Raw genomic sequence first — 23133 nt, 5'->3', positions numbered from 1 at the left:
GTTTGTTTGTTTTTAAACTCTCCAAGTTAATTTACACTGACTGATGCTGGGGTCTTATGCTGCAATGTTTCTAAATAGGCAGACCTGCCGTGTCTCCAGGAGAAAGACAGAGTATGGGGTTAAAGACATGTCGGTAGCCTTCCCACAGAGCTGTGGGCTTGTATGGGGCCAGGTGGGCTGAAAGGAGCTGCCTTTGCTCGGGTGTGCAGTTCACTCAGCAGCAAATTAGACTGAAGAGTTAAGATCAGATTTCCCATCTCTTAGCTCTGACCCTCCTTGTATTTCATGTTTGTATAACAAAGCTTTAATGTGTTTGTATTGTCGGTCTTTGTGGTTTAGTAAGGATTCTATTGAGCTATTTATTTACATTCTTGGTATATAAAACACATTTGAAAAACTCATAGAGGCAGGGAGTCTTCAGCAAAATGCATCCACAGTCTCCTAGCCATGTAAGTTGTGAGGGAAAAAGCAAAACAAACTAAGGGCTTAATTTTATCTGTAATGCATCTGCACAGCAAAAGGGAAACCATAGAGCAAGGCTGGTGCACGATTTGAAGTGTTTCCAGGATTAGGACATAAAGCAGGGTTAAGGACATTTAGCTGTTAGTGTTTCTACAAACCTTTGTAGAAAGTCTGGGGGCAGGGATGGCCATGCCTTCACACAGACAGGCAGCTCAGAAGGGACTCAGTAGGACCTCAGTGCTAGAGGTCCTACTCAGGGGGCACCAGGAGCCATTTCTGTTTGAAATCAAAAATTCGTCTGCAGCACTGAATTGGTGCCTGAGAGTTGGAATATGATCTTGACATTTATTTCCATGGCAGATTTTGAGTGAAATGGAAATAAGTCAATACAAAATATTTTAAACATATATATTTACTTTTGTTTACTTTATGGATTGTTCACTCATAATGCAGCTAAAGGAATTTGTAATAAACCATCTGGTTTGTCTTCATGACATTTCTTTAATCTTTTCTTATTTCATCCTAGGCCCATGTAACTTTAAGGCAATGACAAAATGTAAAAGTTAGAAAGCCTGCTTGTCTTCCTCTTGTGTACCTGAGCTTTTATTAAAATCCCAAACATTACGCCAGTCTTATGTAGATCAGACTGCTTGTTTCTCCTTGTTAGTTCTGGTGTTTGATAATTCAAAGGATAGAAGCAGCATACTAACCAGAATTTTCATTAAAAATAATGAGATTAGTATGATTAAGTGATTTCTGAGTAATGATAATAATTTCCACTATTATATGTATGCTGCAAGAGTTGAACTTCAGTGTATTTTTTTTAATAGTAGTTGTGATCTCTTTTTGCAATAGATCCAGAAAAGTTTTAAAAATGTGGCAATTTATGGACCAGTCTGATATTGAAACTATGCGAAGCCTGAAAGATGCTATGGCACAACATGAGTCGTCATCAGAGTACAAGAAAGTGATCAACCGGGCGCTCAATATTCCAGGCTGCAAAGTAGTTCCTTTCTGTGGTGTATTTTTAAAAGAGCTTTGTGAAATTTTGGATGGAGCATCAAGCCTCATCAGACTTTGTCCACGGTACAATTCCCAGGAAGAAACGTTAGAGGTAAGTCAGATTGATATTCTAAGAGGTTATGTTCATAGCCATCCAGTGCATTATTTGATTTTTTTTATTATTTTATATGAGATCATCATCTAATTACAGTTCCCTAAACCACTGTTACCCATAGTTCAGTTACATGGACCTATTTCATTCTCATAGTAACTGTAGCAATATATATTTGGTTATATATTGTTTGATATAGGTGTACTGAGAAAATACTATCTGTACCAAAGGGTAATGTTTATACTAAGGTAAAATAAGTATGTAAATACTTAAAGGTGCATCTATTTTCTGTTAAATGTCCTGACCTTTGCATAGCTTATTGGGAATTGGAAGGTTTTCAGTTCCTTGAAAACAGAATTCAGAAGCTCAGTGGATTCAGTTTTTCCTTTATGAAACACAGCAATTCCTCTGAGTTTTTTCTCTTTGTTTTTTTAAAAAAAAACAAGTTCCTGTTACATAAAAAGATTAAAGCCTAGGCTTTTAAAAAGTCTACGGAGAATTATTGAAACTTAAAAAAAAAAAAAAAAAACTAAATTTTTGAAACTTGATTTATGCAGTGATTTGGTCTGTATGGGATTAGAAGCTACTGGGAAATAAATACTAAATATTATTAAGTCTTGTAAGTAAAAATCCTCCAGTGTAGATGACAGTGTTCTAGTGTTTCTATTGTTACAATACTAACCTTTTAGACATCTTTAGTTTGTTTCAGATTACAGTGGACAAGATAATTTCTTGCAACGAGTAGGCCAAGATGGTTTAAATAATCCAGAAAAAGAATCAACAGCAAACAATATATTCCAAACTATTCGGAGCTGTAATCGCAGTTTGGAATCTGAAGAGGGTGAAGATAATTTTAGTGAAGGAAGCAATTCAAGAAAAAACTCCTTGAAGGACAGAAGCCGGTACCAGTAGGTCTCATTTTCTATCTCAGTCTGTATATTTCACATTTTTCATGTTTAATTTCTTTTTTTATCAGTGCTCGTTATAGAAGCATAGGCGACTTTAACCTCTTCTCTTTTATTTATCGTCTTACAAGTCAAAACCTTTTCCGCCTGGAATTATGCTAAGTATCTGCTACTCAAATGCTTGGGAACTCTCTGTATAGTTATATTTTCCCTCATGATGTAATTACTTCCTCTAGTGATAAGGGTAAATCCCTTTCATCTTACACATAGAGCTTTAAAAATCCACAGTTACGATTACAATTTTGATCTGTGGTGCCAGGAATAGCACCGGGACATATCTGTTATCAGAGCTCAGAACATTATATTCTGCACACTAGGGCAGCGTCATGTCCTTTCCAAAATAAGGGTTATTTATTATTGTTCATAGGACCACTTCTTTTAAGGTTGTGTTCATTTGAGGCTTTAACATTATGACCAGAAGATGTTTGTAAGTAATTCCACATTTTGAAATTTCATTTTGGTTTAGTCCTACTATTTTGCCTAGATGTTTACTTGATTGTGCTCCATTAAAGAGCTCAGTGTTCAAAAACCCCAGATTTTCACTTTGAAGACCCAATATTCCGTGCTATTCACCAACAAGAATGCTAAATGCAAAGTTTATGATGTCACTTGATTGAGTGTTGCTTTAGTGAAATTGCAGCCCATATAGACATAGATAGGTCAGCTTTAAACCAGGTAACTGTTAAAATAATTTCAAACTGAGTATCAGAGCCATACTGTTCAGAGGTGAAGTGATGTAAAACATCCGTATGTTCAGAAGTATCCAGCCTATTTCAGCTACTTACACAAAAAATCTAATAAGTGACTGCCTGAGAAGGAACTACCCTCTTCCTGTTTTAAATGCATTTATTTCATTAACATGCAATTGTAAACCTCATTTCAAATAAATAATAATTATTTCCTGAAAGAATGATTTCTAATAGAATTATTCACATCTGGCTTTGGCTCCTTCTGGACAGTGGCACAGTACATTATGCCAAGCCGGTTCCACTTTGTCCATGTATGTTGTCTCTTGACCTACTGCAGTTTAAACACTTTCTTCCAGAAATTATTTTTCTTAATTAAAATACTTTGAAATCTGCTTTTAACTTTCAGTTCAAATAAAGAATGAGCTAGGGAAATCAACCTTTCACTTAGATACACAAAGCAGAATTTGAATATAAAATAAAAATATGGGGAAAATAAAGTTCTCTTTGTTACATGTTTATGAAATCAGTTCTTGTTAAATTTGTTATTTATGCTAACTAAAGTAGGAATTAAATGTAAAATAAATAAATAAATAAATAAGGTTAATATGATATTGAAATTAAAGTTTCAAATTGAAATAAACAGAAGTGCAGCTTCCTGATTCAAGCCATTGGCTATACAGATTATTAGTGGCTGTAGTTCTGGTGCAGTAAGTGCTGATTTCAACATCATAATGACTTGTAGAAAAATTATCTATGTGAAAGTGTTAGTTTACTTCAATTCCTTATTCTCTTGCCATTTCTTTCATGGGCATTGAGAGCTGGGTGAAACAGAAACAAATTCCTGTAGAGAGGCAGAAGGGCTTTGAACTCTTGTCCTTGTTCTGTGGAGGCTGTAATATTTAATTTTCAATACTATGAACAACTGAAAGCCTTTATTTTAAGACCTAAGCTATATTTTCTATAAAGTATTATATAATCCAAATTTTATAACAAATATTTGTTACCTGATAATTGTGTTATTGTGGTTATAAAAGCTGAAAAACACACCTTATTATATAATACTATTTTGTAAAAATATTACAAGGAAAATTTTCAGCTTTTTGCTGATTCAGATTAATATTGTGGAACATGAACCTAGAAAAGTTGGTTAGTTTCATTTGAAAAAAATGAAAGGCATCTAATAAAATCAGTAGTTACTGGGTATAACCATTATTTTCCCAGTTGTGCTTGCAAATAAACTCAGTGTCACTCTATAGTCAGTGACCTGTCTAATCACCCTGAGTTACCTTATATGACAGGTAAATATCAAAATTTAATTTCTATTAGAAGTCTTTCTTAACAATTCTCAAAGAAATAAAGGCAGATAGGAAAAAAAAGTTTGAAATGCCATTTTTGTAGAAATGTTAATCAAATGTCCTAGTAAGATGCTCTAAACTTTGTCACATCACTTTGTTGGCCTGCTCTCATCTTCCTTTTTAAGCTTTCTTAGTTATAGTAAGTATCCTTTACAATAAAAGGGAAAAACTCAAGTTTTTTCCTTTTCATATCCCATGTAATTTCCCCCTTTAAAACTGCAGTCTGTTTTAATGATTCCTGTATCCTTTCTTCTCATTTCCTTGCATCTTAGTGCGACACGTGTAAAGAAAGCTTCTGATTCAAACCAAGTTCTGTAAGTTTGTTCTCAGTAATTCACAGCTATGTCACTTTTGCTAGCTAATGTCAGAGGTTTTGTTTCTGCATACAATTGCTTGCATGCGCTTGGTTTACCTACTTCCTGTGCATTTTAATCTGCTGCATGCCAGTGCTATCAAATGTGAAATAAGGCAGGAACGAAGCTCTGCCATTTTGGCCTCCTATATGCAAAATTTCTCTGGCCATGCACATTTAGTCTCAGAATACGTTTTCTAGATTTTTTGCAGAGACTAGTTTGATTATTTTGGGGTCCTGGGGGAGTGAAACACTTTTGGTTGTTAGTTTCATTTGAAAATTTGAATATTGCATAACCCAGGTAAATAATGTATATAATGTGGTAAAACTCAGCAAATTTAACACCAGTTTATACCTGCTTAGATATATGATATGACCTTTATATTTAGGAAGATTTTTTAAGGAAGTACAGCTACAGTTGAGGCTGTTACAGTTTTTCTATCCTTTTTTGTCAGTCTCCTCAACATCACTAAAAATCCCTCGGCCTATTGGCTGAGAAATCATTGATATCTGGAATAAGGGAAAATTCAAGTGAATTAGTACTCTGGGGAGAGAAAAGTTTAAGGAAGACCTAAAGGTTATGTGTGGTGTTTCGCTCAGTGAGATGGTGTATGTGGCTTGGAACAAGTCATAATGTGAACTGCCTTTTGCTCAGCTGGTAGGACATGGGCAGGAGCTGAGAGTACTGTGGTGATATGAAGGGTATTGAGGGTATTAGGACAAGATGCCTTGAAGAATATGCAAAGCAAGATGATTTGGATATCTTCATGAAAATGTGCTTTATTATTTCTGCTGTACATGGAGGAGTTTACTCTTTTTATGTTCAATTTAAAGCAGTATTGAATTTTTGAACGTTCATTCATTCATACATGCTGGAAGCTTCTGTAGGGAAGAATTTATATTTAAAGTACTTCATTTATTAATGCAGATATTGTTGTTCTGTATCCACTGTTTCTTGTCATAAAATATTTCAAAAAAATAATAAATGTTTCTTGTTAATTTTTATTTACATAAAATTTAAATTTTCTAATGAGAAGTATCTGATAACATTTGTGCTTCATTCTTTTGAGGAAGGCATATATTTTAATTTCACGAGTGTTAATAAGAGAAAGGTCTGCACATTAAATCTGCATATTAAAGGATTAAAATCTTATCTTCCTTCCACTAGATCTTGTTACCAGCTTCCACATACAATACTTATTGATATTTCCACTGAAGTGATCTTGTGCTATTGATTTAGAAAGTGGAATCACTTGACTTTAAGATCCAAACTGAAGTTATTTATTATTAATGTAACCTTTGGAAAATTCTAAGAAAACATATTTATATTTTTATAGGAGTTATAAGGAGTAGCAACATCTTTTAATACAAAATTCTAGTAACATAAATTTTAATATTGTAAAATCTACAGATGTTCCTGTAAGTCCATGTATTCTTTTTAATTTAAACTGCAAGAGAAAAAGTATTAATCAGTCATAGCATACATCTACATATTAATCATGTGCTTCACTAGGTAGGAAGTGGGTTTACGAAACTAAATATAAGTCTTTGTTCACATAAATCTTTGTTCACACACAGATTTATAATTGGAGATCTTTCAGATTCTGAAAGTGATATATTTGAGCAGTTGAAGGAATGGGACACAAACTCAACAGAAGAACAACAAAAGGCTTTCTGCCATGGCATAGAACTCATTCCCTGGTACGTGTTATCTATCAGAGCTGATGTCCACCAGTTCATGCTGCAAGGGGTGACTGTCATTCATTATGACCAGGAAACGCATCTTTCAGCACGTTGCTTTCTTCAGCTTCAGCCTGACAATAGTACTTTGACTTGGACAAAACCCACGACAGTTTGCCCTGCAAATGCTAAGGCAAAACTGAGTGTGCTGGGTAATACTGCTGAGCTTGGTAAGTATTGCCAGTTTCTTGGCAATACTGGATTAAATGGACTTGTGGAAGGTTTTCTGGATTTATTTTCAGCCAAGGCTGTGTATATGGGACACTCTGGCATTGATATGCACACTGTGTGTGTTCAGAATAAACTTTGTAACATGTCCCTTGAAGAAAATGGTATAACACTACTTTATGGACTTCAGACTACTGATAATAAATTGCTGCACTTTGTTGCTCCAAAATATACTGCCAGAATGCTATATGATGGATTGCTGGAATTGACTAAAGCTGTAAGAAAAATGAGGAGATTCCCTGATCAAAGACTACAGTGGCTACGGAAACAGTATGTCAGCCTTTACCAGGTAAAAGATGATGTGATTTTATATAAAACAAGTTCAAAGATAACAACAGTGTAATGTCATGCAATTAGTTTCTATTACAAGTAAACTAAGACTAAACTTGAATGCCAAATCTCCAACTTTGAAACATGGTTTGAGTGAACAAGATCTGGTTCTCCACATAATGTTTCATCTAGCGGTGCATGTTTTTGATACACTCAAGTTAAATCTTTATTATTATGATTATTATTATGAAGTTCTTTGTATATTTGGACCTTTGGAATAAGTATTTTACTAAAGAGAAAGCAATGACTGCATGAAAAGGATGCAGAAATATTGAGTACTGAGAGTTAAGGCCAAAAAAAAAAAAAAAAAGCAAACAAAATAACCCTATTGCGTTCATGCAATAATTAACAATTGCCTGCTCTTGTTGTTTAGTCTTTCATTGGTTCCTTAGAGATGTCTGTATTATTGCTTAAGATGTGTTTGTTCTTTGGCAGTTATCCTTCTTGTTTTGTTAATGCTGAGAATTTTTGTAGGAGGATGGAAGGTTTGAAGGCCCAACCTTGGCTCAGGCTGTTGAACTTTTTGGAGGCAGACGATGGAGTGCAAGAAACACAAGCACAGGAACTCTTACCAAAAGCACTGAGAAACCTAGTGTTCAGAGAAACAACACTCTGGGAATAAATGCAGCTAAGAAAAAGAAGAAAGTACTTATGAGGGTAGAATATTTTGTTATTATTGTATCTTGTTGTTTGTCTGGCTGATAGTTTTCCTTCCTACAGCTACTGTGTAGCTAGCTAGCTATATTCTGAACCAGGGCAAAGTTAGATGATAATTTTAAAACTGCTTATTGCACCATGTTGTGTTTTTTTTTTTTTTTTTTTTTTTTTTTGGTTGGTTGGTTGGTTTGGTTTGTGTTTTTTTTTGGCTTGTAGTTTTCCATTATTTTGTGTTTCTTTTGTCATGCCTGAAGCATTCTCAGGAAACATTGGCACTGGGGCTAGCAGATGAGGGATAGAAATGTATTAAGAACTTTAGCTGCTACCTCAGTATAATGGTAAAATATTTTTAGTAACAAAAATTGTAACCTGCAAAGTAGTGTTTGGAGGCTGTAGTCAGTTTCTTTGCTCCTTTTTGTTTTCACATTGCTGAAAACATCACCTCAGTTCTTCTGCCTTACAATTGCATACAGTTTTATCTTACATAGCTTGCAGCCATGTAAGCCAACTGAACTTTGGCAGTTTCCATTTTATTTTTCTGGATTCAACCACTTCCACTTCCAGCCAGGAAACAGAAAAATGCAGGGTCTAGCAGCTCAACACTATCCACTTTGTCTAGTGTGCAGGTAGGGGAGATCCAGATGACAAGATTCATCCTCTTTAGGGCACCCATACACCAGTAGAAAAGTTTAAACCATTTGGACCAGTTTAGAGAGGCATGATCACTGTAGTCCTCTGTGAGATGTCAAACTGAGGTAGAACGTGACGTTCCTGCAGTCATTATGTATCCTTCATCATGATTAAGTTCTCTCTTTTCTACTTAGATGGTTTTACTGACAGCATAGTTATTGGCCTTAAAGAAGTAATTTCATAAGGAATGGCTGATTCATCTGATGGTCAAATTACAGATTGCACTGATAACTAATGAAAAAATAGTGTATTGAGGATGTTTATTATGGTGCTCACTTCATTTCTAGGGTGAAAGTGGAGAGGCCACTGATGATGAAATGGCCACTCGGAAGGCAAAAAGCTGTAAGGAATATCGTAATAGAAGTGGTTCGGATCCTCAAGATATTGATGAGCAAGAAGAATCAGGTAGATACATAGTTTTGGTACCTAAGAGTCCCTCAGGGTTTTGCTTAAAATCTTTTTATACAGATATTTTTTATGGTGCTAAAGATATGTTTATGATAGGAAACTACTTATACAGTCAAAACTTGAAAAGCTATAAAATTTTAAAAATTGTTTCTTTTTTTTTTTTTGTTCATGATTTTTCTTTCATTTAGTTTTAGTAGCACTTCCTTTCTTGTCAGACTGAATGCACGTATAAGCATTACTGAGATCATATCTTTTTGACTGTCTTGGGACAAATCTAGAATCCCAGAATCCCGTTAGTGTTTTACTGAACATTAATGAATTATGAACATCAATGAAAGCATTTTTCTTGGGCCTGAAGCTGTAATAGTGCTGCAAACTTTTGTTTTCTCCATAGATCAAAGTATTATTATTAATGCTTCTCCATCTAACACCTTGTCATCAAGAAGAACACACTCTCTGACAGCATCTGGATCTCCTAATTTAGGAGCTGTCACATCCTCACCAGCCAGACCAGTCTCCTCTCCTGTAATGTCTTCAAGCAAGAGTCAGTCTAGGTAAGGATAAAATCAGTGCTTTGATTTTAAAAGAAAAAAGTTACTGTTATTTAATTATGATCAAATGTGTTTTTCTTGACCAACTGACAAAATCCGACAAAAACAATTCCAGAAATGCAATTAGCCTTTTGACAGACATCTGAAACATGTTGTAGCACAACATAGGGCATTTAATCTGAAAGACCATGAATCAGAGGACAGCTTTGTAGACAGTCCCTTAGCAGCATGCTTCAGTTAGTAAGTCTATTACAGAAGCACATTGGAATTCATCCCAAAACTCCACAAGTTTAATTCTTTCTCCGGATTGTCTCCAAAACGTAGTTATAGACGTTTTCTATATAAACTCAACAGAAATGTAGATGTGTGAACTGAAGTGCTGAGGTTTCTCAGCACAAGTCATTTCTACATCGGGGAGTATTAGCTTTTGCTGACATTCCTGGTGATGATTGCAGTACTTTCTCAGCCAATTGGATGAACAGTTTTGAGATCTTTCTTCTCTTACAGGCCCCTCTCTTCTTTAATATTCATAATTTTTCTTACACTTACACAGTTCAACAGGTCATGCTGTTGCTGTGCATTGACATAATGCAGTAATGTATTAATTCTATAAATAGTAATAACGGTAGTAGTACTAATAGTAATAATAATATAACAAGAGTAATATATCAGGGTTGTGGATGGTACTTGATGACATACAAGAAGGCAGTCTCAATGGAGACTTTCCAGTGCCTTTTAATGGAATGAAAGCTGTGGTGTGGGCATGAGTGTGAATCTTGGGGTTCCCTGGAAAGCAGTGGTAAGCAATGGAAGAGATCAATGCTTCAGGCAGAACAGTATTTTTGAAGAGACATATCTTATGTACTGGTTTATATTGCCTATTTCATTGGGATTTTTTACACTAAACATGATTAGGTTTAGTAGTGGAAGTGAGCAGTAGAGCCAACTGTGGGCATCTGTGGCTGGGTGCTTCTCATTTTAACTCTGCTTTCTGAGACTTATTATGTTCTTTGCTTTTTGTTCCTTGCTGTCATACACAACGATGGGATGAACATACCAGACTAGGAATTATCTCTTTAAGACATTTATGGTTATTTTGTTTGTTTGTTTATTTTCAAGGATCTGAGCAATTTTCTTTTACACTGCATTAATACCTCTGGAGAATGTTTCTCTGTTTTGCAAATCTGCTTTTTGGTTTTTATCCCAAAAGAGTTGTTGTTCTCTAAATGAGATTAAAAGGCTCAACTGAGAACTCACATTCCCAGGGGAAAGGGCAGCTAACGTTTCTTTAAATCCTTTCATTCTGTCCTGGGTTTCTCTACAGATTCCTGCACAGCTTAGCACTATAGGCCTCCCAGAGTTATGTCAGGTTTTCGCTGGCAAAGTTGTTTGAAGACTCCGCAGTGTTGCCTGGTAGAGCTCTCCCCTACTTGATAGGACCCATCATGCTAGAATTTGAAGAAGGCTCCTCTGAATGCAACTATATGGATGCTTTTATCTGTTCTGAGGAAATCTTCCTCAGACTTGGAGCACTAGAGAAAGCCTGAGTCTTGGTATTTTCATCCCCAACTCCAAATCGTTCTTGCAGGGTTTCACATGTATGGACGCTTCACATGTTCTAAATGAAATGACTACCTTTAGTTCCTCAATTGCTAGCATAATCATAACAATCAATTTATATTCTTAATTTTACCCAACCAATTTTGTCAGTAGTATCGCAAATTAAGATAAAATGAGCAATCCATTTACCGAGGGGGGAAAAAGAAAAGAAAAGAAAAAAAAAAGCTGAAATAACCTAGATTATGAAGTAATCTAGGAAATACATGATCCACTGGGACTGAATTGTAGATGTTTATCTGGCTCTGTACAAATCAGATCCAACAGAGCTAATTAATCAGGTTAGTATCCGCTTTGCTGCACCTGGATGTAGACCCAAACCCAGAAGAGGCTTAATAGTTGGAACCACTGTTGGACTTAAGGTTGTGCAGCTGTAGGTGCCTGTATGGTCCCACGCAGAACCCATGACTTAGCAGAGCAGGGAGGAGAAGGTGCCACTGGGCTCTGCAAAAGTCTTTGCAGCACAGGAATATTAACTGGTAACAAATGATTAAAGTCTCCGTGTAGCAGCTAGAAAGATTTCTGGTTCTTTTTCTTTTTCCGTATAATATATACATTAAAAATAACTTTCCCTAAACAATTACCTATATCCATGTCTACAGTATGTGAGAAGCTCTGAATAAATCAAAATTTTTTAAAGTGAAAAAAAAAATAGCAATTTAAAATAAGAAAGAGATGTTTTTGTTGTACATTTTAAAAAAATGTACTTCTTGCAGTTAGAGAATGAAGAACTGAAGAACTGTATTTTTACTTATCAAGGGCTCATGCCCTTGATATTCCTTACCTCCTTACAAACAGCTTACACTGAAAATAAATCCTTATGCAATCCAGATGTACATACGATTTCCACACACAGGTAGCCTGCAGCTGTCTTCTGTCATTCCTTCCAAGTGGATGTTCATGCAGCAAATTCCCAAGTTCTTTAGAAATCTAGTGCTGCCTCTAAGGTGGAAACAGGGTACAGGGTAGTAACACCACTCATAAATATATAGCAGAACATGAATACTTATATATATAGGGGCTTATCTGTGAAGAAAATGTGAACTTTCTCTCTCATTATCTCTATAGTGGTGATCTAGGCCACTCCTAATTAAACAGTTTTGATGGTGGTAGTGGAGTTTTCTTGTTTGTTTGGCTTTTTTTTTTTTTTTTTTAAAGCAATCTTGTATTTATTACCCGTGGAATTACTGTAGAGTATAATCTCTAGTGATCAGTTCTGGAGATATGGTGAACTTTCTCATCTGCTGCTCATTTTCTTTTCAGTACTCTACAGTTCCAGTCTGTTTTCGGGAGTCAAGAGACTTTCCTCGTGGTGGTTTATTTTTGTTGTCTGATAAAAATGTTAGGAATGATTTTAGCCAAAAAGTTATACGCAGTATGTCAGTGCTTGCCATAGTGATGTCAAAAATATTGAACACTATCAACCAAAGTAGATGGTATTTTTTAATACTTTAAATCACATGCTGTTTTCAATTGCATGCATGCACCCCAGGCCAGGAGTGAATTGAGGAATCTGATCTAGTATATTTATGTGAAAAGAAGTCTGCTTCTAACACAAATTTCCAGGGACTGCAAATGTCTTTAGGGACAGTGGACAACAAGCTGGTCCTGTTTTTCCATCACAGCTGTTGGAACTGTTTGTACTGAACCTGATGGCAGAATTCCTAGACTAATGGATTCGTAGATTTGTACATTAGGGAGAAATAAAGTCTGACACATGGTCACCTAGTCTTGTACTTTGAAACAAAAACTATAACTTCTGGAGTTCGTTATGGTTTCAACTAGACGATTCTTGTACTGGCTGTTTAGGTATCTCCCTTCACAGGATGCTGGTGCTAGTAAATCCCAGTCATGCATGTGTGGTCATTGTTGTTTATGCCCTGGAAAGAACATGGGATCTTGACCCATCTGACCGATACCCTTACAAATTAGTACTTGGAATTTAGTAAGAACTTGTTCATACAGCTCAAGGAATAGTTCAAGGTGGGAACTAAGTACTAGTCTAAGTCCTGTAATAGCCTGAAAACTTTGGGATGCAGCTTTTGGAAATTCATTGTTTTGTTTCAAAAGCTTTGTTTAGTTTCATAATTCAGGTTAACAATTGCAGTTATAAAGAATTTATTGTCAACCAAAATAATGAGCATGAAACAGCTAGTTATTTTTGTGATCATTTTCTCCCTTTGCTCTCAAGAAATTCCAGTTTCCTTCCTTCAGCCCAAGAAGCTGAAAGGAGGAAATCATTAGAACCTCATTTCTGGAAGGAAATGACCTCCAGAGGCTACTGTCCAAGCCTAAATGAAGAAGAGGACTGTAGCTTGACCTGTCTTATCTGATGATAATCCAGACTGTTTTGGGAAAGTATGTGAGAAGTCCATGTGGATGGGAAATGAGGAGGGTTGAGTGCCAGGGGATGCATTGTACTTCTTAAATCTATACCTTTAATTCTCCAAGATATGAAAACAAACAAACAAACAAAAACCCCATACCTGCACAGGAAAATATTTGTTTTATTGTGTATCCAGTTGTAATATGTCTTTTCTCCTTCTTTTGACAGTGCAGAGCTCTAAGGAATTCTACATCCCTTTTATTTCTCCCTTAGCAAATCTTTAGTAAACTTCATGTACGGCAGGACATGTTTTTTTAAAGCTTGTGGTACAAGAACACTGGCATTGATTTCTTTGAAGAAAAAATGAGAATGCTTTCAGTTGTGCCATTTGCATTGGGCCCTTTTGCACATGGAAGAGCTTTAAATTGTATGCATATACATTAATTGTTCTGGCAAAGTTAGCAGTTGTCTTGAGGGAAATTAATAGCCATTATAAAACAAGAAAGTACAAACAGTCATGGTAGATCTTATAAGATGCAACTCTATTTGCTTCTTCCAAATATTGCTAGCAAATACATTAAAGAGAATACAAATAAACTATTAATACAGTAATGCATAATATTTCAAGAAGTGGAAATTTAATGTAACCAAATTACAGCAGTCTCTTTCTGATCTAGCGCATGGAGCAGCAGTAGCTGGCATGGCCGTGTTAAAGGAGGAATGAAAGGGTTTCAGAACTTCATGGTTTCTGATAGCAACATGACTTTTGTGGAATTTGTGGAACTCTTCAAATCTTTCAGGTAAAATAAATCTTTACTCTGTATTGATTTCATTCACCCAAGTTTATAAAAGAGAAAAAGGTGAAATTTTCAACTCTTTTTGCAGTGTCCGTAGCCGCAAGGATCTTAAAGACCTCTTTGATGTCTATGCAGTGCCTTGCAATCGATCTGGTTTAGAACCTACTCCACTTTATACTCATTTGAAGATTGATGAAAATAACATTGGATTCCAACCTGATTTAGGTTAGTATAAGGGGAAAACACAGCCATTAGAATACTGAACAGCTTTATTTGTTGGCCTCAAGTAAAAGTGTTCCAGTCAATCTCATAAATGGCAATCAGTTATAAGTTCAAGTACAGGACTGTTGCTGTACCTCCAGTAAGACTTGGTTAGCTGGATGTAAGACAGGCTCTCTGTTTAGAAATAAAGCAGGAATACTTTTCCTCTTCTTCATATTAACCAGATATATCTGTAACTGGTATAGCAGAGGCAAAAAGCTTTTTGCAGATAGGCTGGGCCCAACACAGGGAGTATCTGGTTGCAGGAGCTCTGGAATCTGCTGTAGGAATAAAACAAAGAGCAAACATAGGGAGCAGAAATGAAAAGGCTGTGTGCACTGTGTCTCGTCTGGTTGATTTTTTCCTATCTGTTTTCCTAGTAGATCTGCTTTATGTGGGACAAGGGGGAAGGAAACCTCTGTCCCTCTTTACATTCCCCAGTTACCATAATCTAAGTCTGGAGCTTTCTTCACTGTTAAAGAAAGCAGTCTTTATGCCAAACAGCGTGTGGGGAGGGTAGAGTACCACTGGTGTATGGGACTGGAAGAAGATAAGGTCTGATCACGTAGGCAGGCTCTGGGATTGCACACAGCAGAGGAGAGGCTTCAAGACTGTACGTGGTTGTGAGAGGTAACAGGAGGATCCTGGGTGACACCATGCGAGATTGTGGATCCATGTTAAAAATTCTAGGATTTTGTTTATAATAATTGAACACTTATGGCAGTCCACTCCCACTGCTTTATGTAGACATTTAACAATCTTTCTCCTATTAGTGGATAGAAACAAGTTAGTTCTATTCAGATTTACTGTTAATGCTAAGACATTCAATAAGATATTCAAGTAATTTATAATTAAATATTCTATTAAGTCAAATTCTATATAATGTATATAATACACATTAATTACGTATCTGATATTTATATTCTATTTTTATTATTATTTCTTTTTAAAGACTTGTTGACTAGGAATGTTTCAGACCTTGGTTTGTTCATTAAGAGTAGGCAGCAGCTGTCAGATAACCAGAGGCAAATATCTGATGCTATTGCTGCTGCCAGTATCGTAACTAATGGCACTGGAGTTGAAAGCACGTCACTGGGGATATTTGGTGTGGGCATCCAGCAACTAAATGACTTCCTAGTGAATTGCCAAGGAGAACACTGCACCTATGATGAAATCCTCAGTATTATCCAGGTTAGTAATACAAACATCTTGCAAGTCTTTTTATTGGGTGTCTTGTTTATTTCTGTTTTCCCTGCTTGTCTTCCTCAAACTCAGAATAGTGTATCTTTGTCATCTCCTTTCAGGCTAATGTTTTCACAACAGATTATTCTGTAAGTGTGCCCAACGGTATTGTTTCAGGTCACCAAGCAGTTTACTTTGTAGTCCTTGTTTCCATTTGGTGAACTTAACATGTAATTGTATCTTTATTGCAGGCTATAAAGGTGTGCATGCACCCATAACAAGAAAAAAAATAATGCAAATAAACATATTTTTTAGCTATATATGCTTTACCTGGGAAGGGACATTAACACTTGGGAGAAGTATTCATGGCAGTGCATTGTTTTCTTCTTGTTTGTGATCACTTTTGGTAGAGATTAACCCTAACTTAAAAAATTTCCACATATTTTTCTTTTATTGTTTAAACGAACGAACGAAAGAAAGAAAGAAAGAAACAGACCTTAATAAAACATTAATCCTCTCAGAGTTTTTTTCCAGGAGCAAATCTTATTTCATTACATACAATGGCTGAAGTGGCTAGAAAGTATTTAGCCAATATTTGAATACCTCCAAATGTGTAATTAGTACAATCCAAAACCAAGTACCCACTTAGCAGTTAACTAAGGTTAGAAACTGGATATTTCAACTATCAATATGTAACATAAATTTGCAAAGTTCAAAAGACATAAATTCTAAAGGAATGTCAGAGTAGCACACCACAAGTCTGTAAGTGTGTTGTATTTGAACACAATTGATAAGAAAAGGGTGCATGATTATAGATCCTTTTTAATTTCAGCTTAAGAACTGACTCTGCTTTGAACAGGAGGTTAGATCAGATGACCCTGCAATATGCCTTCTAACTTGAATGATTCCATGATGCTGCAATTAATAGTTTAGATTGCTTGTTTAGTGATTTTTAAAGCAAGCATGAGCGTTCTGCAGACACCGCTACTACTGTATCCACAAAAAGAATGGTTTAAAATATACTAATTAGTTAGCTCAGTGCAAAAACTACACTATGAAAATAAGAAAAAGCAGTATTTCTAAAAATAATTATTATATATCTCTTCCATTTCTTCCTCCTTGTAGAAATTTGAACCTAGTGTGAATATGTGCCAGCAGGGGCTGCTGTCTTTTGAAGGATTTGCCAGGTAATTAATTAAGTGATAATTTTTATATATATATATATATATATATATATATATATATATATATGATGATACCAATATATTAAGGTTTGCATGACATTCACAAATACTCAGCATAGCATAAAATTTTTGGAAATCTCACTTTTAGGTTTTTGATGGATAAAGACAACTTTGCCTCCAAAAATGATGAGTCACAAGAGAATGCTGAGGACTTGCAGTTTCCACTGTCTTATTACTACATTGAATCTTCACACAATACTTACCTGACTGGCCATCAGCTTAAAGGGGAATCCTCAGTGGAGCTCTACAGCCAGGTATACAGGTTTAGATCATTGCCTAGTTTTCAGCATGGAATTGTTTGACTGTCAAGTCGCAGAAACATGACCTTTTTGCTTTGTAAATCTGGATGTTCTAAGACCCCACTTGTAAAACATTGGAAAACATGATGTGTGGGAAAGCTGCCCATAAGCACAGTTGTGCTCAAATGTCTTTTCTAAGGCAAAAAAAAAAAAGGGCTTAGTTTGAAATTCATAGCATCTAGACACCAGTCGGTCTGACCCAACCTACTAAAATTAGACTTTCCCACAGGAAAGACTGATCTAATATTTTAGTTCATTCAGATGTCAAAAACACTATTCAAATATTGTACACTACATTGCAAAGAGAAATATCCAATGGAACTACAACTTCTAAAAACATTACTTCTAGGAATATTCTAGAGATTTTTAGACTTCATGCCTCTTTGGTTGTGAACAGGAAAAGAATGATTTCTCCCTAGGGCATTTGGTTCTGTGTTTGTTTGCATGCATGTATATGTATTTGTGTGTTTGTATATTTACCAAATGCTAGAGAATGCATCAACTTCCCTGTGAGTAGTGTTTTCATTATTCTAAATGTTAGTGACTTACCACTGAGAAGGGCTCATCTGGCATCCCATGTACCGCTTTGCTGTTAGGAAAGCCCGAATAACATGATTGTGTTGAATAAAGTAGTTGTAAAGGAGGTTTCCATAACAGCACTGCACAGAGTGATGTGAGTATTTTATTGGGAGTAGATTGGAAGTGAGATAGAGCTCAGCTGGCTCTAATATATGCATGATGCAGAAAAGCCTCTTCCTGTCCCCCAGACAGTTGTCCCCAGAGGAGAGGGGGCAGTCTGTTCTGGCTCAGTGTGTCTAGCTCTCGCAGAACTGATGGTGTGCCAGCCTGAAACATAACTGCCTGAAACACAATTATTTGCATTTTGAATAGGAGAAGTATTTTTTTGTTGTTGTTCATGAATGTATTTGCTGAAAATGATTTTGCTTGTAGAGATCTTAGTTTTCAGTAGAATATTTAATTGCAATACAGTTAACTTTTTTTTTTTTTTTTTAGTGATGGGCATTCAATATAACAATAGCAGTAAAAAGCACAGGGCTGACAATAGATAGGTTAGCTTATCTTTCCCTCCTTCCTTTTTTGCTTTCTTCAGTGGTTTTCTAGAAAGTAGAGCTTCCTTAAGTAAGTAAGTAAATTAGCCTAATATCACTAAACAAGGTGGCCTGGTGCATTTGCATTCAAACAATCCTCATGGAAGGTGTTCACTAGAAATTATTTTCAGACCTTCTTCTACTTAAAAACTAACAACAATAACAAACGGACAAATAAAAACCCAAACAATAACAACAAACCATCCCAAAGCAAAAACAGCAAAGAAGCTGCAGATGCTGTGCCCTTAAGCTGTCGTATTAACAACCTAGAATAAATTGCCATGTTACTTTCCAACTGCCTTTGCAAGTAGAAATATGGAAATTTTTGTCTCCCTCTGGACATTATGCTATACCTTAATAACCCCTTCCTGCAGATACCATATGTTCCATAAAATACTGTGAATTTCCAAGCTTTGTGGTACTTCTCCTATGAACTTAAATGCTTTCTTCATTTTCTTTCACTTTCTTCACTTTCTGCATAAATGCAGTTAGCCAGAGACTAGCTTCTGTGGACTGTGTTTACACTTTAGAGATTGCTCATTCCAGCTCTTTTTCTGGATCACTGGGCTTTCATTAGCTCTGCAATGCTTATCAATGCTTTGATGATATGAGTCTATGGTTTCTACATGCTCACACTGTTCAATTGCATTGTAGGTTCTCTTACAAGGCTGTAGAAGTGTAGAATTAGACTGCTGGGATGGCGATGATGGGATGCCTATCATTTATCATGGGCACACTTTAACTACTAAGATCTCTTTTAAGGTATGCTAGTAATTGCGTATAAAAACAAAACAAAAATCTGTACTTTTTTCTCTAATGAGATTAAAAAAAAATGTCTACAGGAAATACAAATCCTAATAGGCTAAATCCTAATAGGATATAAACTCTGTACTACATCAGATACAAACTCCTTAATTGTAAACATTATGGTTTTCAAATTAGTTTTTGTAGCAAATGTACTGTAATTTTCTGTATGTTTTTTGTTTTTGTTTTTGTTTTTTTGTATCAGTGTAACTATAAGTAGCTGTTATCAGTTCTGTTGTAACAAGATGCTAGGTTGATCTGGAGGATCTTATGAAAGCATATAGTGGATTCTTTCTTAGAGGGGAAAACAAATGCTCCCCTTTCTCCCCTTTTAACTGAAGTAAGTTGACTGAATGCTGGAAACTAATCACGTACTTTCAATGACCTTTCATTCTCGTAGGAAGTAGTTGAAGCTATTGATCGGAACGCATTTATCACCTCTGACATGCCAATTATCATATCCATAGAAAACCACTGTTCATTACCTCAGCAGCGCAAGATGGCTGAAATTTTCAAGGTAGACTGTAAATTGTGGTAAATTATTCTAAGCACAAGCCTTGGTACTCTTTCATAATATATTACATTCTTGATGTTTCAGAATGTATTTGGAGATAAGCTGGTAACAAAATTTTTATTTGAGAGCGACTTTTCTGATGACCCCATGCTTCCTTCACCTGGCCAACTGAAAAGAAAAATCCTGCTTAAAAACAAGAAGCTCAAAGCCCATCAAACACCAGTGGATATATTGAAACAAAAGGTACAGTTCTTTCTTACTAGGAAGCAGTGAGACATAACTATAGCTAGAAGTAATTCATTTGTATTTTAAGTTTGTACTGCAGAATCACCTAATGGATTCTCATGCTTGGAAGACTCAGAGCGGATTACAACACTTGCAAATAAGTAGACAGCATCACAAAATTTTAGTGTATTTTATTTTTATAAAACTTCATGATACTATGATTAGCACCACATGTTCTGTGTGGTGAAAATAAATGAAGTTTCAGTCTGAGGCTATATATAACATACTGTTCATGCTTGCTGAGAAATAGTGAGATGCATCATGTGTGTATAGAATACTCAAGTATACTCATATACATGTATATAAATGTATATGTGTAAATAATGTTGTAATTTTTGATAGAATTTGGCTTTATTTCTTTTTTTTGTATTCAAGCCAGGCAGATATTTCCTTTTTTTCTTCCCTTTTGGTGGGGGATGCTGTTGTTCAGATAGACTCATTGCAAACTAATTGCTTTTACCCCAAATGTAAATACATTTTAAAATAACAAATCTCAGGAGGCAAAAATAGTTTTTTTTTTCTGGAATTTTAGGGCTTTTCCTCACAGAAAATCTTTCCCATTTATATTGGCATGCTTGTATCAGAATAACTAAATCACACTGATTGTACCAGTATATGGACATTCTTCATCCTTAAAAAAAAAGCTTAAAACTGATTCTAAAACAGTATACCTCAGACTGGGAAAAGGCAGTCTTGTTCTGAATAATGTGTAAAATGGACATTTCCCCAAATTAATTAGGATTCATATATCTGCGTTTTTCTACCAATACACAATTTCTTGGTTTTGAAGCCCTTAGAATGGCATGTTGGTTTGATCTTGATAATCTTACTTATTTCTCACTATATGTATTCAGTACTTTCATATAAACAAAATAAGATTCAAATACTGAAGAAAAGACTTTAGCTTTTTAAAAATACTTTCCAGTAATTTAATAAGTGTTTCTGTTGTGTTAGGCTCACCAGCTGGCACATATGCAAGCACAGGCTAGCAATGGTGCTAGCAACCCTACAACTACTAATGAAGAGGAAGAAGATGAAGAGGATGAATATGACTATGACTATGAATCTCTCTCTGACGGTAACAATATATATTTATTGATTACAGTACTTTTGTTAGAGAACTATAGCAATAAGACATGCGAATATCATTCTAGTTCAGGAACAATATAGGTAAGTTGATCTTACGTTGTGATATGTACTAAATGTCCTAAGTGGCACTGTGGTGCAATAGTGAAAATAATTTGAATATATACAAAACGTGAATGTGAGTTTAATTCCAACCATCTGATGCTTTAACTGTGCAATGTATACTGAATTTTAGTCTTTATGGATTATTTTTATGTTCATTATAAATTATGCAAAAAATATTATCTTCATAGTGTACTTTATCTACATTTAGCTGTACTGTCTTTTTGAAGGAGTTGAGACACTTGAAAGTTCAAGGTTCGCAACAGGCTTAGTCCTTGCATCTGCCTGACTGCCATTAATCTAAGACACAGATTCTTCAAAACCCTCTGTTGTTGCTTTCCAATCACAGAGACCCCTGAAAGACCTCTTTTAGTTCTGTTTTCAGCTGTTTGCTTCATGCATAAAGGTAGAGAAGCTTACTTACTGTATCTGGGCTTGTTCAAGTGAACAGGGAATAACAGTTTATATGAGTATTTGTTATTTTTTTGTTGGTAATTTTCAGATAATATATTAATGTAGATCAGTGCATTTGAACAATCATAGAATCACAGAATGGTTTAGGTTGGAAGGGACCTTGAAGATCATTTAATTACAACTCCCCTGCCATGGACACAGAGAGACAGCTCTGTGGCTTTAGGGACCAGGTTACTCAAAGACCCATCCAGCCTGGCCTTAAACACTTCCAGGGATGGGGCACCTGTGCCCAGTGCATCATCACCCTCTGAGTAAAGAATGTCCTCCTAACATCTAACATAAATATCCCCTCTTTTAGTTTAAAACTATTCTCCCTTTTCCTGTCACTATCTGCCTGTGTAAAAAGTTACTCTCCATCTTTTTCTAAGCCCCCTCTAAGTACTGAAAGGCTGCAGTGAGGTCTCCCTGGAGCCTTCTCTTCTTACGGTTAAACATCCCCAGCTCTCTCAACCAGTCTTAATAGGAGAGGTGCTCCAGCCCTCTGATCATCCTTCTGGCCCTCCTCTGGACCTGCTCTAACAGGTCCTTCTTGTGCTGGGGTCCCCAAACCTGTATGCAGTACTCAGGTGGGGCCTTGATGATACAATAGGGATGCCGCAAGTAATATCATTCTCTTTGGGATATTAAATGCTGCAACATTGTTAAATAATTCCAGATACGAGTCACAAAACTGACCAAATGGACAAAAATTTATAGATGTGCTTCAATGTAGACAAATATAAGGTAATACATAAGGTAATATATAAATATAAGTGGGAAAGAAAAACAAAAGCTTGCTACATTATTCAAAATTCTACACTGGCCACAACTATTTGGGAGATCTTGGAGTGACTGAAAGTTCCCTGAAGTCCTCAGCTTGGTGTATGGTGGCAGCCATAATAGCCAATAAAATGTTGCTGATCATCAGGAAGTGTACTGAAAACAAAACATCTTTTTGCTTCTGTATAAAACCTTGGTTTGCCACAATTTGAGTTCTGTGCCCAGTTCTTGCCTACAAATACTGAGAAGGTTATTTTGGAGTAAGTAGGAGCGAATGGCAACCAAGAAAATAAAGAGAATGGGACAGTGGTCTTGCAGGAGTCTGAAAAGGCTGGAATTCTTCAGGTGATAGAGAAGAGAACTGAGGGTTGATTTGGAGAATATTTATGAATGACAGAGCAGTGGATAAAAGGGAGTACAGCACTGTTACTCATGAGGTCTAGCAGGCTCTCAGTAAAACAAGTAGATCACTCTAAAAGGGGTTAAAGAAAGTATCAGCAGGCCCAAATTTATTGGACAAATTTATGGACAGGATTATAAGTAAAAGTTATAAGTAGAAATGTACAGTCCAAAATCCCTAATATTCAGCAGTTGTGGATGTTGGGGTGGTCCAAGGCAAATAGACCATACATGGTGCTCTCTTTAAACAGCATCTTCTGTTTCTACTGTCTGAAACAGAATATCAAGCTGTTGGTGTGATGAAGTTGAGCGTGTTCTCCTAGCTCCTAGGTTC

The 23133-nt window shown here is 35.9% G+C and overlaps 1 protein-coding gene across 16 annotated transcripts in view; it reads left to right on the top strand.

The window, feature by feature from the left end:
* The window catches only part of PLCE1 (phospholipase C epsilon 1), a 159853-nt gene that overhangs the window by 112517 nt on the left and 24203 nt on the right, over window positions 1–23133 (top strand). For 13 of the 16 annotated variants that reach the window (XM_072039608.1, XM_072039617.1, XM_072039614.1 and 10 more), the window contains 16 exons: window positions 1318–1576; window positions 2276–2484; window positions 4858–4899; window positions 6516–7194; window positions 7710–7892; window positions 8870–8987; window positions 9385–9544; window positions 14162–14284; window positions 14370–14506; window positions 15495–15733; window positions 16850–16911; window positions 17057–17222; window positions 19031–19138; window positions 19581–19697; window positions 19779–19937; window positions 20934–21057. In XM_072039608.1, coding sequence (XP_071895709.1) covers window positions 1318–1576; window positions 2276–2484; window positions 4858–4899; window positions 6516–7194; window positions 7710–7892; window positions 8870–8987; window positions 9385–9544; window positions 14162–14284; window positions 14370–14506; window positions 15495–15733; window positions 16850–16911; window positions 17057–17222; window positions 19031–19138; window positions 19581–19697; window positions 19779–19937; window positions 20934–21057 — 2885 coding nt within the window. The remainder of the gene's footprint in view (window positions 1–1317; window positions 1577–2275; window positions 2485–4857; window positions 4900–6515; window positions 7195–7709; window positions 7893–8869; window positions 8988–9384; window positions 9545–14161; window positions 14285–14369; window positions 14507–15494; window positions 15734–16849; window positions 16912–17056; window positions 17223–19030; window positions 19139–19580; window positions 19698–19778; window positions 19938–20933; window positions 21058–23133) is intronic. The other 3 variants (XM_072039621.1, XM_072039619.1, XM_072039620.1) reach the window with 1 other exon arrangement.

Source organism: Anas platyrhynchos, chromosome 6 (genome assembly GCF_047663525.1).
Source record: "Anas platyrhynchos isolate ZD024472 breed Pekin duck chromosome 6, IASCAAS_PekinDuck_T2T, whole genome shotgun sequence".
Lineage (NCBI taxonomy): Eukaryota > Metazoa > Chordata > Aves > Anseriformes > Anatidae > Anas > Anas platyrhynchos.
This window is presented reverse-complemented; position numbering and strand designations above follow the sequence as displayed.